This window comes from Argopecten irradians, chromosome 6 (assembly GCF_041381155.1).
Source record: "Argopecten irradians isolate NY chromosome 6, Ai_NY, whole genome shotgun sequence".
In the NCBI taxonomy this organism is placed as follows: Eukaryota; Metazoa; Mollusca; class Bivalvia; order Pectinida; family Pectinidae; genus Argopecten; species Argopecten irradians.
In genome coordinates this window covers 33,639,978-33,654,015 of record NC_091139.1, presented here as the reverse complement: position 1 = coordinate 33,654,015, position 14,038 = coordinate 33,639,978, and the positions used below count along the sequence as shown (strand labels likewise).

General features: G+C 35.1%; 1 protein-coding gene across 1 annotated transcript in view; it reads left to right on the top strand.

Annotated features, from left to right (window-relative positions):
• LOC138325685 (nucleoprotein TPR-like) overlaps positions 1-13,987 on the top strand; it is a 64,649-nt gene extending 50,662 nt beyond the window's left edge. The window contains 14 exon segments of the mRNA XM_069271505.1: positions 644-788; positions 988-1,030; positions 1,224-1,361; positions 1,847-1,909; positions 2,734-2,964; positions 3,209-3,311; positions 3,789-3,964; positions 4,564-4,667; positions 5,935-6,026; positions 6,787-6,882; positions 10,692-10,758; positions 11,192-11,256; positions 11,501-11,608; positions 13,071-13,987. Of these exon segments, the coding sequence (XP_069127606.1) occupies positions 644-788; positions 988-1,030; positions 1,224-1,361; positions 1,847-1,909; positions 2,734-2,964; positions 3,209-3,311; positions 3,789-3,964; positions 4,564-4,667; positions 5,935-6,026; positions 6,787-6,882; positions 10,692-10,758; positions 11,192-11,256; positions 11,501-11,608; positions 13,071-13,321 (1,682 nt within the window). The 3' untranslated portion in view covers positions 13,322-13,987.
• Positions 13,988-14,038: the final 51 nt, after the last annotated feature.

The window sequence follows — 14,038 nt, the reverse complement described above, 5'->3', positions numbered from 1 at the left end:
AAGCTGACGCATTTGACAATATTACTGCTAGGTCCAATAAAAATCTACATTTAAAACAAATACACCCTACCAATACTCAATTGTAACTTGCAGTTTATGTGAAGTGAACATATGTTCTATCAGAATTTACTGATATCGACTTATTATATCTGTATAACTGCTAAAGTGCAAGATTATACAAATGTGTATATATGCAAGGATGTATATCTCACTTATAAATCCTTGGTATAAACATATAAAAAACATATTAAGAAAATGTAATGTGTAATTGTAATTAATTACTTTTTGAATGTAATTGTAATTGTAATTAATTACATTTACAAAACTGAGTAATTGTAATTGTAATTGTAATTGAGTTTTGACCAAGTAATTGTAATTGTAATTAATTACATTGCAATGTAATTGACCCCAACCCTGACAGGTAAGTTATGATATCTCTCAGGACATCGGAGGGTCAAACCTCAGGTGGAAACTGACTCTGCAGAAGGAAAGCTTTAGCTAATAAAGATATGGTCCATGTAGTAAGGTGCTAAAGATGGAATTCCCTGCTTTGATTAAGATACTATAAGCTGTCATTCATGTCTTTTACTTACTTTGGTTTTACCAACTAAATAACCCCTGACTTGTAATGTTTGTTTTACAGAACAAGCCACTGTTACAGAAACAGAGATAGTGAGTAGCCAGCCAGAAACTATCGCTGTGGATCCACAACCTTCTACATCAGCTACATCGTATGACAGCCAGTCGACCAGCACACAGCTGAAACGTTCACGGGATGACATGGAGGGGTAAGACTAGTATTTACTGAGTCAATTTATTGGAATCCTTATTCTAGTCCATTTATTAGTTTATGTGTAATACATAGGAAATATTCATAAATTCTTGTAGGCAAAGATACTTCATGTAATGTAAAATGTCAGATTCAAACTGATATAAATACTGTCTTGTGGTGTCTTGGTTTTATAAAAATCAAGTTTTATTTTTCAGACATGACGAGGAATCTGATACTAAAAGAACAAGAGTATCACCTGTAAGTATGACTCTATTTTCACTCTACGTTAAACAAGATCCGCCCATCATCTACAGTGGGTTATTTTTACCGTTCTTGTGTATAAATTCAGGTTATAAAGTATGATTTAATTTTAGTTCTTTATAATATGTAAAAATGGATGTATTTTATTATGGATCATTTGAATATTTTATTGTTTGATTTCTGTGTTCAGGAACAACAGGCTCTGCCATCTATTACTGTCACAGACGAGCATGCTAACACTATGTCCATCCCTGACCAGGGCGGCATGTCTACCCAGGACCCTGAGGTCACGGGGTCAGAGGGACCCTCTGACTCCCTACAGACACAGGTGAGACATTACTATCATAACTGTCCGCATATTTTTACTGTTAGTATACTAGACCTTCATTCAAGGTCAAAGTTATTAAATACTGCAACATTTTTCGTCTGCTTCTAAATTTCACGATTTCGGTTCAAAACAAGGTTGTAAAGATTAATTTTCGTGGAATGAAAATTCAATGACATTTTCCATTTAGTATTAGAAAAGTAGGGATGTTTTTACTGAGACAAACTTCAGTGAATTTACTTTGATTGCAAATTTTAGTTACATGAAAGTAAATTGCATTTGAAAGAAGGCTAGCTTACAGTAGGCTGAAATCTTCAAACACTTTCTTCTGAATAACTATATTTTTAATAGTCCTAGGAACATCATATTGGGCTCGAAAGGATGTTATGATAAAGGACTACGAAGTCAGATTGAATTTTTATAATTTATATGTACATAATATGTTCTATTTATATGTTCTCTTGTTAATTTTGTTCTTTTTTTGACAGATTTTTGAGTCGTCCCTAGAACAACCATATGACAGCCAGGCTACTGTGTGTTTTGACTCCCAGGTTTGTACTATCAGGACAATGTATCATGTTTGTCCTTTATTTATCAATGTAACTGCCTTTCTATCCTTTTATCATCTGTCCATATTTAAAGATGCTCCACCGCCGACAGAGCATAAATGATACCCATCATTTTAACAATAATAGTTGCTTAGTCGTTTATATGTTTGTCCAATTAACACAAAAAAAAAAAGAATTTATTTTGCTTTCAGTGCATGCACAATCAGTCCTGCATTCAATATAGGACATAGTGCCACAGAATTTTTTGGAGATGCAATTAATTATTTTTATCTTAAGTAAAATTAGAAGCTCAAACTTTTCAATGGTGGTAATGGTATTTATAACTAACTTTTATAACTGAAGTAAAATACTAAGTTGTCTACTTCTGTTTTTGATAGATAAAATCAACATTTGTCAGCGGTGCAGCGTCTTTAACTTGTCATTGTTTATCTAAAAATCTAAAATTTTGAAAAAATAGCAACAACATGTGTATCACTCAAATTTTATTCCAGCAAAATATTAACCTTATCCCAAGATGCCAGACTTTGCTTAGGGTTAAGCCTAAAGTTTGCCGTTTTGCATAGGTTTTGTAGATCTGTGATATTTCACATGTTTTGAAGATTTAAGGACACACATGTACATGTCATTGAGAAAACATTAATTTTCTGTTCATATTCAACTTTTGGATATAAAGTTTATACCATAACAAACACTGGACAAAATTCCAGGAATCTTTTTCTAAATATAAATTTTTAGGAGTTTATACCATAATATACACTGGACGAAATACCAGATCATTAATTGTTTATACAATTATATTATAACAGCAAAGTCAAGATGAAATGACACAAATGGTTGAGGATAAGAACGAGATGGAGGAGGAAGATGACGATGATGATGCTGTAATTGTTGTGGAGAGCGATGAAGAAGATGACGAAGAAGCAGAGGATTATGAAGAAGATGATGACAATGATGGATACAATGACGATATGGGAGAGTACGATGAAGATGAGGATGATGATGATGATGACCCCATTCAAGACGATGATTACCAAGAGGTAAATGTGAAGTCTTATAGTAACATGTATCAAAATCACATATAGAATTAATCTCCCTTCTGTCATGGACGAGAAAAAATGTTCAAGTCCATAATAGTTTAAATGATTAATCGTGAAATTGAATCATAGTAAACAAGTCTTCAAGGCATGAAAATGCAAAAGGAGGTCATCACTACAATAAGTTGTAATATATTAGTATATCTGTTTATACCTTGTTTGTGTAATTGAGATGTATTGGTTACAGGAGGGACAGGACGAGGCTGGGGAGGAGGATTACCAGTCTGAGGCTCAGCAGGGGGAGATTCATGGCCCCGGGGACGAGGGAGACGATGAAGTTGTCATAGTAGGTCAGTACAAAAGTCAACTAAAAGGTCAGTGTAGTTTTTATACAGTCTACCAATGTTTGTTTGACCATCTTTGAGAATGAAGAACAAATTTCAATTATTGGATAAATTCACTGATTCAGAATGTAATTTGTTGGCAGATATTATAACCTAGTTTTCTTTGTCCAAAACTGTTTTTTGCTTCAATTTTAAAAGTAAATTGCAATTTTGTTTCTGAACATAAACAAAATGTGGAAAAAAAAATCAATGAAACTTTTCAGAGGTTATTCACCATGTTCAATTGAGATACTAGACAAACTTTATGATTCCAACATCCTATTTTTGTGGGAGTGTATGATGTCTAATACACTGCAAAGTGAGACTAATTGTTCTCCATAGCCATCATTTTACTGTTTCAAAACCTCCATATTGTCTATGTACTCTTATAAAAAGAAACAGTTCATACATATTTCTCATCGCTATAATGTTTGAACTATTTAGATGATGAAGATAATGACAACCAGATGGAGCCACAGGAACCAGAGATGCCACCAGTGCCACAAGTGGTGGCTCCTTCCGTACAGACCCCAATTACACAGCGCTCACAACTTCCATTCCAGGGCATAGAGAGACAAGTGTCATGTACACGCACACAACTAGCACCATTTGTACTCGCAGTAAGTTCTCGGGACGCAATTCTATGATCGAGAAAACAATTGTTATCTGATGGGCTTTCTTTGTCTATTGGAATTCATGATTACTGTACCCTAAATAAGTTTACAAATACATCACAACAACTTTGACAAGTACCATGTTTAATATTTAATCAGTCTCTCTTTTGACTACATGCTACTTTGACAAGTACCATGTTTAATCTTTAATCAGTCTCTCTTTTGACTACATGCTAAGCTATTTTCACCAGTCTTTACATTTACCTTCAACTGTGGAATAGTTACCTTTTCCTGTGGAATAATTCACACTATTCCACAGGAAAAGGTAACTATTCAACAGTAGTATATGATAATAGTAGACTTTGCTCCGACTATACCTCAAGCTATAACAATAGATGGCATCACAGCCATGTTTTAAGAAAAAGATACTTTGACAATTTATGATGAAATGGAAGCGGAGGTTTATATTAATACCCATGTCAGTCTTGTCCCATCCATATTCCATATGACCTTTGGCAATTTCTAGTGTTCTAGTGAATCTCAATAATGAGCAGATTGTGAAGACGGTAGACCTTGTGTGATTTACTGTGATCCCTTACTTACAGGGCCACACTGGAGGGTTTGAGGACGGTGAGGACTGTATTGTACCCAGTACGCCCACACTGTTTGTACCCAACAGGGGAGATGGAGGATTCGCGGAAGCCGTCAGGTAACTAGACTATACATCTCTCTTAGCTTTAATTTCCATATCTAAAAGTAAGCAAATGTAACTGGAGAGGACCAGATTTATTTTGGTTCGGTATACTAGTAGTCAATCCTGATTCACACTTCTGTCTGGGATGTCCTCTGAATGTCTATTTGCTATTTGATTAGGGTAATGTGACCTGGAATGATATTCATTGGGTGTTCTGGACAGTAAATCATTTAAAACTTGTTTTCTAAGACATTACATGAAATGGTCCTATATGTATGGTTGTATGTTACAGCTCGCCGCAGATCCCTTATCAACGTTTTACCTTTATGTATGGTTATATGTTACAGCTCGCCCCAGATCCCTTATCAACGTTTTACCTATATGTATGGTTGTATGTTACAGCTCGCCCCAGATCCCTTATCAACGTTTTACCTTTATGTATGGTTATATGTTACAGCTCGCCCCAGATCCCTTATCAACGTTTTACCTTTATGTATGGTTATATGTTACAGCTCGCCCCAGATCCCTTATCAACATTTTACCTTTATGTATGGTTATATGTTACAGCTCGCCCCAGATCCCTTATCAACGTTTTACCTATATGTATGGTTGTATGTTACAGCTCGCCCCAGATCCCTCATCAACGTTATACCTACATGTATGGTTATATGTTACAGCTCGCCCCAGATCCCTCATCAACGTTTTACCTATATGTATGGTTGTATGTTACAGCTCGCCCCAGATCCCTCATCAACGTTTTACCTATATGTATGGTTATATGTTATAGCTCGCCCCAGATCCCTTATCAACGTTTTACCTATATGTATGGTTGTATGTTACAGCTCGCCCCAGATCCCTCATCAACGTTTTACCTATATGTATGGTTATATGTTACAGCTCGCCCCAGATCCCTCATCAACGTTTTACCTATATGTATGGTGATATGTTACAGCTCGCCCCAGATCCCTTATCAACGTTTTACCTTTATGTATGGTTATATGTTACAGCTCGCCCCAGATCCCTTATCAACGTTTAACCTATATGTATGGTTGTATGTTACAGCTCGCCGCAGATCCCTTATCAACGTTTTACCTATATGTATGGTTATATGTTACAGCTCGCCCCAGATCCCTCATCAACGTTTTACCTATATGTATGGTTATATGTTACAGCTCGCCCCAGATCCCTCATCAACGTTTTACCTATATGTATGGTTATATGTTACAGCTCGCCCCAGATCCCTCATCAACGTTTTACCTATATGTATGGTTATATGTTACAGCTCGCCCCAGATCCCTCATCAACGATTCACCTTTACCAGTAACACAGAGGCTATGGCCCACCATGACCTCGGCCAGCTGGAGTCACAGGAAGGTACAAAACTATTATACATACTCTTACCTTCGGACACTTATGTTGATATCCTGTTAGTGACTTTTATCACAAAACATCAAACTTATTGATTCTATGTCTAAAAGGAGCAGGTTAATGTGGCTGGTACATAGTGTTAATTACAGCCTCTGTTAATCCGCTGACGCAGCACACTTCTTTGGCTAGAGCCATGGATTTTCATTATACAAATGTGGTGAATTTGTTCTCATTTCTGATTGCAGAGATAAAAGTGATATGACTTTATTAAATACATGTTAACTGGTAACATATGTATTAGTATTGTGATTTAATCGTTTCACCTCTAGGCATAATATAATAATGTAAGGATAATGTAAGTACCGGTATATATATAATCATTTGAGCTCTAAGTATGTTTTAGTAATGTGAGCATATATAATCATTTTAGCTCTAGGAATAATAATAATGTGAGCATATATAATCATTTCAGCTCTAGAAATAATAATAATGTGAGCATATATAATCATTTCAGCTCTAGGAATAATAATAATGTGAGCATATATAATCATTTTAGCTCTAGGAATAATAATAATGTGAGCATATATAATCATTTCAGCTCTAGGAATAATAATAATGTGAGCATATATAATCATTTCAGCTCTAGGAATAATAATAATGTGAGCATATATAATCATTTCAGCTCTAGGAATAATAATAATGTGAGCATATATAATCATTTCAGCTCTAGGAATAATAATAATGTGAGCATATATAATCATTTCAGCTCTAGGAATGGATGACACCCAGGTAGATCTATCTCAGCTAGAAGAAGGACAAGGCCACAGTGTACCTACTACTCCTATACAACAAGCCCCAACAGGTACTTATGTAGGACTGTCAATAATATCTTTATAATCTCCCTCTCCTTTAATACCATAAGTGGGGTCAAGGGGCGGATAGTAGTTACCACAACCATCCTGTTCCTGTTGTGTTGCTTCTTGTCCCATCTCAATGTCATAGAATTCCAGTGAATGACTTAGTCCAAAGAGAGAAATTGTTACTGTACCCTAAATTAGTCCAAAGAGAGAAAGTGTTACTGTACCCTAAATAAGTCCAAAGAGAGAAATTGTTACTGTACCCTAAATTAGTCCAAAGAAAGAAAGTGTTACTGTACCCTAAATTAGTCCAAAGAGAGAAAGTGTTACTGTACCCTAAATTAGTTCAAAGAGAGAAAATGTTACTGTACCCTAAATTAGTCCAAAGAGAGAAAGTGTTACTGTACCCCAAATTAGTCCAAAGAGAGAAAATGTTACTGTACCCTAAATTAGTCCAAAGAGAGAAAGTGTTACTTTACCCTAAATTAGTCCAAAGAGTGCAAATGTTACTGTACCCTAAATTAGTCCAAAGAGAGAAAATGTTACTGTACCCTAAATTAGTCCAAAGAGAGAAAATGTTACTGTACCCTAAATTAGTCCAAAGAGTGCAAATGTTACTGTACCCTAAATTAGTCCAAAGAAAGAAAGTGTTACTGTACCCTAAATTAGTCCAAAGAGAGAAAGTGTTACCGTGCCCTTAATTAGTCCAAAGAAAGAAAGTGTTACTGTACCCTAAATTAGTCCAAAGAGAGAAAGTGTTACTGTACCCTAAATTAGTCCAAAGAGAGAAAGTGTTACTGTACCCTAAATTAGTCCAAAGAGTGCAAATGTTACTGTACCCTAAATTAGTCCAAAGAGTGCAAATGTTACTGTACCCTAAATTATTCCAAAGAAAGAAAGTGTTACTGTACCCTAAATAAGTCAAAAGAGAGAAAATGTTACTGTGCCCTTAATTAGTCCAAAGAGAGAAAGTGTTACTGTACCCTAAATTAGTCCAAAGAGAGAAAATGTTACTGTACCCTAAATTAGTCCAAAGAGAGAAAATGTTACTGTACCCTAAATTAGTCCAAAGAGAGAAAGTGTTACTGTACCCTAAATTAGTCCAAAGAGAGAAAGTGTTACTGTACCCTAAATTAGTCCAAAGAGAGAAAGTGTTACTGTACCCTAAATTAGTCCAAAGAGAGAAAGTGTTACTGTACCCTAAATTAGTCCAAAGAGAGAAAGTGTTACTGTACCCTAAATTAGTCCAAAGAGTGCAAATGTTACTGTACCCTAAATTAGTCCAAAGAGTGCAAATGTTACTGTACCCTAAATTATTCCAAAGAAAGAAAGTGTTACTGTACCCTAAATAAGTCAAAAGAGAGAAAATGTTACTGTGCCCTTAATTAGTCCAAAGAGAGAAAGTGTTTCTGTACCCTAAATTAGTCCAAAGAGAGAAAATGTTACTGTACTCTAAATAAGTCAAAAGAGAGAAAATGTTACTGTGCCCTTAATTAGTCCAAAGAGTGCAAATGTTACTGTACCCTAAATTAGTCTAAAGAGTGCAAATGTTACTGTACCTAAATTATTCCAAAGAAAGAAAGTGTTACTGTACCCTAAATTAGTCCAAAGAGAGAAAATGTTACTGTGTCCTTAATTAGTCCAAAGAGAGAAAGTGTTACTGTACCCTAAATTAGTCCAAAGAGAGAAAGTGTTACTGTACCCTAAATTAGTCCAAAGAGAGAAAGTGTTACTGTACCCTAAATTAGTCCAAAGAGAGAAAGTGTTACTGTACCCTAAATAAGTCAAAAGAGAGAAAGTGTTACTGTACCCTAAATTAGTCCAAAGAGAGAAAATGTTACTGTACCCTAAATTAGTCCAAAGAGAGAAAGTGTTACTGTACCCTAAATTAGTCCAAAGAGAGAAAATGTTACTGTACCCTAAATTAGTCAAAAGAGAGAAAGTGTTACTGTACCCTAAATTAGTCCAAAGAGAGAAAATGTTACTGTGCCCTTAATTAGTCCAACGAGAGAAATTTTGTTACTGTACCTTAAATTAGTCTAAAGAGAGAAATTGTAACCGTACTCTAAATTAGTCCAAAGAGAGAAAGTGTTACTGTACCCTAAATTAGTCCAAAGAGAGAAAGTGTTACTGTACCCTAAATTAGTCCAAAGAGAGAAAGTGTTACTGTACCCTAAATTAGTCCAAAGAGAGAAAATGTTACTGTACCCTAAATTAGTCCAAAGAGAGAAAGTGTTACTGTACCCTAAATTAGTCCAAAGAGAGAAAGTGTTACTGTACCCTAAATAAGTCAAAAGAGAGAAAGTGTTACTGTACCCTAAATTAGTCCAAAGAGAGAAAATGTTACTGTACCCTAAATAAGTCCAAAGAGAGAAAGTGTTACTGTACCCTAAATTAGTCCAAAGAGAGAAAATGTTACTGTACCCTAAATTAGTCAAAAGAGAGAAAGTGTTACTGTACCCTAAATTAGTCCAAAGAGAGAAAATGTTACTGTGCCCTTAATTAGTCCAACGAGAGAAATTTTGTTACTGTACCTTAAATTAGTCTAAAGAGAGAAATTGTAACCGTACTCTAAATTAGTCCAAAGAGAGAAAGTGTTACTGTACCCTAAATTAGTCCAAAGAGAGAAAATGTTACTGTACTCTAAATAAGTCAAAAGAGAGAAAATGTTACCGTGCCCTTAATTAGTCCAACGAGAGAAATTTTGTTACTGTACCTTAAATTAGTCTTAAGAGTGCAAATGTTACTGTACCCTAAATTAGTCCAAAGAGAGAAAGTGTTACTGTACCCTAAATTAGTCCAAAGAGAGAAGTGTTACTGTACCCTAAATTAGTCCAAAGAGAGAAAGTGTTACTGTACCCTAAATAAGTCAAAAGAGAGAAAGTGTTACTGTACCCTTAATTAGTCCAAAGAGAGAAAGTGTTACTGTACCCTAAATAAGTCCAAAGAGAGAAAGTGTTACTGTACCCTAAATTAGTCCAAAGAGAGAAAGTGTTACTGTACCCTAAATTAGTCCAAAGAGAGAAAGTGTTACTGTACCCTAAATTAGTCCAAAGAGAGAAAGTGTTACTGTACCCTAAATTAGTCCAAAGAGAGAAAGTGTTACTGTACCATAAATTAGTCCAAAGAGAGAAAGTGTTACTGTACCCTAAATTAGTCCAAAGAGAGAAAGTGTTACTGTACCCTAAATAAGTCCAAAGAGAGAAAGTGTTACTGTACCCTTAATTAGTCCAAAGAGAGAAAGTGTTACTGTACCCTAAATTAGTCCAAAGAGAGAAAGTGTTACTGTACCCTAAATTTGTCCAAAGAGAGAAAGTGTTACTGTACCCTAAATTAGTCCAAAGAGAGAAAGTGTTACTGTACCCTAAATTTGTCCAAAGAGAGAAAGTGTTACTGTGCCCTTAATTAGTCCAACGAGAGAAATTTTGTTACTGTACCTTAAATTAGTCCAAAGAGAGAAAGTGTTACTGTACCCTAAATAAGTCCAAAGAGAGAAAGTGTTACTGTACCCTAAATTAGTCCAAAGAGAGAAAGTGTTACTGTACCCTAAATAAGTCCAAAGAGAGAAAGTGTTACTGTACCCTATTATTACATCACTTACTTATGAAGGCTCAAAGTTCAAAAATGATTTGTAATTTCCCAATCTTTTGTCAAATTAATATCAAGAGTGAATCTTTCCTTTGTTGGACATATATGGTAAATGAGCAACAGGAAATTAAGTTTTATCGAACCTGTTTAGTGTTGGTGTAGAATGAGTTTAATCATTCCTTAGCAAAGAATAAGAATGATGATGAGAATCCTTCATCATTTGTAGCTACGACTTCTGCAGATTCAATAGACCCTGTTCCAGTGGCTAGTGAAGACGTCCTTACAACAGACAGGTATGTGTATGTCTAGTATTAAACCATTCAACACAAAAATATCAATTAATAAGTACTTCTAGCAGGATTCAGTTATAAAATTATCGCTTTCATCATATTGAAGTTCCACATCGGACATGTAAATCTCCTGCAAAAACAAAAATCACGACTGCAAGTCAATTATCCATACATGAAAATTTTGTGATATTTTCTGCACAAATTCCATTGTTTGTATCTTTTAAAGTTAACCCAGCCTAGTTTCTGGAAAAAAGGAATTTAAAATTGTACCGAGGAAATAGTAGTTTTGTTGACGTTTTGATGTCACGAAGCTTTATTGCATGGGTAGCCATGCAATACACATTCAGGCGACATGAGTTTATTGCCCTAGACCAGCCAGTCTTACATGTGTAGGTATGAGAGAAAAAACAACCCGACTTTATGTTGTTTTTTACAGTGGTCCTGACAGCCTAACAACAGACACAGCTGGAGAAAGTAGTCAGGAGCCGTCTTCATCACTAGGTATTCTTTACACTCCTTGAAATTTAGATGTCCATTAGTGAAGAACTGTCATTTTAATATGTTAAAATAGCTTTTTTGATATTGTATATTTTTTAAATACAGTGAATAATAATTCTAAGATATACCGGTAAGGAATTTTTCATAAGAATTTTTGCTATAGCCATGTTTACTGTTATTAACTATGTTATGTTTTTGGTCATCTAGGTTATATGCTTTACTGACAATTTTATTGTTCTTACAAAAGGTAAAGTGGAGACATTGGAGGTAGGCGGACAGGAGAGTGAGTCGGTGACAGCGGGGCCATCATCTTCTACTGGTGATACTCAGTCAGCGTCAGAAAAATCTGATCCAGGTAAGGGTTGTTCCAGCAAAACATATATGGCACCCAGGGAAGGCACTTTAGAAAATAGTATGTGCCATGGTGGGTTCAAAATAAAATCACTTCTGTGCCAGGGTGGCGTTTCAACAAATTCCCTTCTGTGGGTGGGTCTATCTGAAGCATTTGTAACCTTTTGAAAGAAAATGCAAATTTTATGTTTTATAATGTTGCTCAGTCATCCTGACTAAAAAAATACAAAAATAAATATTGAAAAAAATGTTAATTTCCGACAATATTTAATGTGTTGTTCATCTTCAATAAAAAACAATTATTTTATTTTCTGAGTATTTTGATATAATAATGATAGACTATTTATCTAAAACATATTATATTCATTCAAACTTGACAATGGTGCAAAGAAACAATAGATTAGTTTTGGCAAAATAACAGATCTTCATTTAAATTCACTGGTATTAAGTCGAGGAAAAAATTGCAGTTCACAAGCTTAAGTGTGAATGTTCAGATGTCTACTTTTGCATTATGCTTGCGAAACACTTCAGTATGTTTAGAAGATTTTACGCTGGTTCTACAAGGATTGTACCCTTATACAAATTTAGTAGTAGATGCAGCATATCAAACAAAAGTTCACTGCACCATATACAGTGCAATTTTGTCCTAGGACTCTTTGGTGATGCTAGAAATCAAAATGTGTAAATCCAAATACACAGGGCTCGAATTTTACATTTTTTGCCACTTGCTAAAAATAGCAAGTGCCATAAATTTTTACTTGCTAAAATATATTTTTTACTTATAATTAATGTCTGTATTCAAATTACAGTTATGTTATATATAAAATCCTTTATTTTGCATGATGATGTGAGGTGTATAAGTACATAATAGATATCAACAACATTACTGTAAGAACTGGGCCCCCATATTTTTCATTACAACAATTTTTCACAATCATTATGCCATTTTTACAGTTGTCCCTGATAAAAACCACTTGCTAAAATAAGCAAGTGCATATTTTTTTCACTTGCTATTCTGGTATATTTACTTGCAAAAAGCAAGTAAAACGGCCTGAAATCTGAGCCCTGATAAAAATCGGAGTGAAATAAAAAATTAAATTGCTTCTATGCCATAGTCATGTTCGCAAAAAAATAGATATGTGTGTGGGTCAACAAAATTGAAAATCACTTCTATCGGTGGGTCTCCCAATTTCAAGGTGCCTTCCCCCCCTACCATATATGTTTTACTGGAACAGCCCTAATTAAATAATGAACTTTTCACAACTTGTAATAAGATATATCACTGACAGTATATGACATCCACAATACTCAAGAGGTTACTATCACTGTCATAATATCAACCCCTGAACTATTACAAACGGAGAAATTTAAAAACTGAAGGCATCTCGGTAGTTAAAAAGACTGATTAAACTCAAGTCCTTTGATATCATTGGATTTAGGTGTAAAATTGCCATTTAATGTTTTAGGAAAGGCTAAGAAGATCCAGCCTATAGTTTGGGAGCAGACAGGCATGCCAATACAGACTACAACCTCACACACTCCGCCAACACAGCATACTAGAGGACGAGGTGGCACCCGAGGGGTCGGGCAGACCAGGGGGATAATGCAACATCCCCGGGGACACCGGGGCTACAGCAGGCCACGGGCACCAACATCACGTGGCACTCGTATCATGAGGACTGGCAGGGGAGGTAATTACCGACCACCCATGTACTGAGGATGCACAGCAGGAATGAAAGTATTATTTCCATGGACGATATGTGAATGTGTAAATGACAAAGGACATTTAGTGTGTTAGGGTTTTGTAAAAGAGTAAGATACATTGGAAATAGTGGCGTGAATGTTGTGATATTATATATCTCACCTCGATGACAATTTATTAAAATGAAGATTACATAACTGTCGGTTTAAGATAAACTACTGTGTTAGTGCAATGATTTTCATAAAATCGTGGTTCGATTACTATATCATCAGCAGTTCTGCAATTTTCAGCTTGGAAAAAAGCTTTATTATGAATTTCTAACTTGTTTTGTGCTTATTATGAAATACTGGTTTAGTAGTTGGTTGTCACATTATTGTGAGCTCATTGTGAACAAGTGGACAAATTGGATTGTCATGTCGAGAAGAAATGGTCTGAAACAGACACCTTGACTGCTGTTATGAAGTCTGTCGTAACACAATACAGTACCAACATGCACAAGACTGTTGGGTGACTTTGCACTAAGGTTGTTAATGATTTGTTGAGGATGGTAGTATAATTTGAAGGATGATTATTTGATAACGAGCGAAGTTGATGGAAATTTCAACTAAATCAATGAATGTATACAAATCATGTTATCATTTTCATGAAATTGTCAGAAAAAATAAAAACATACAAAAGTTACATTGTCTCTTTTTTGTTATAAATCAAAGCATTAACTGAATACAAATTATA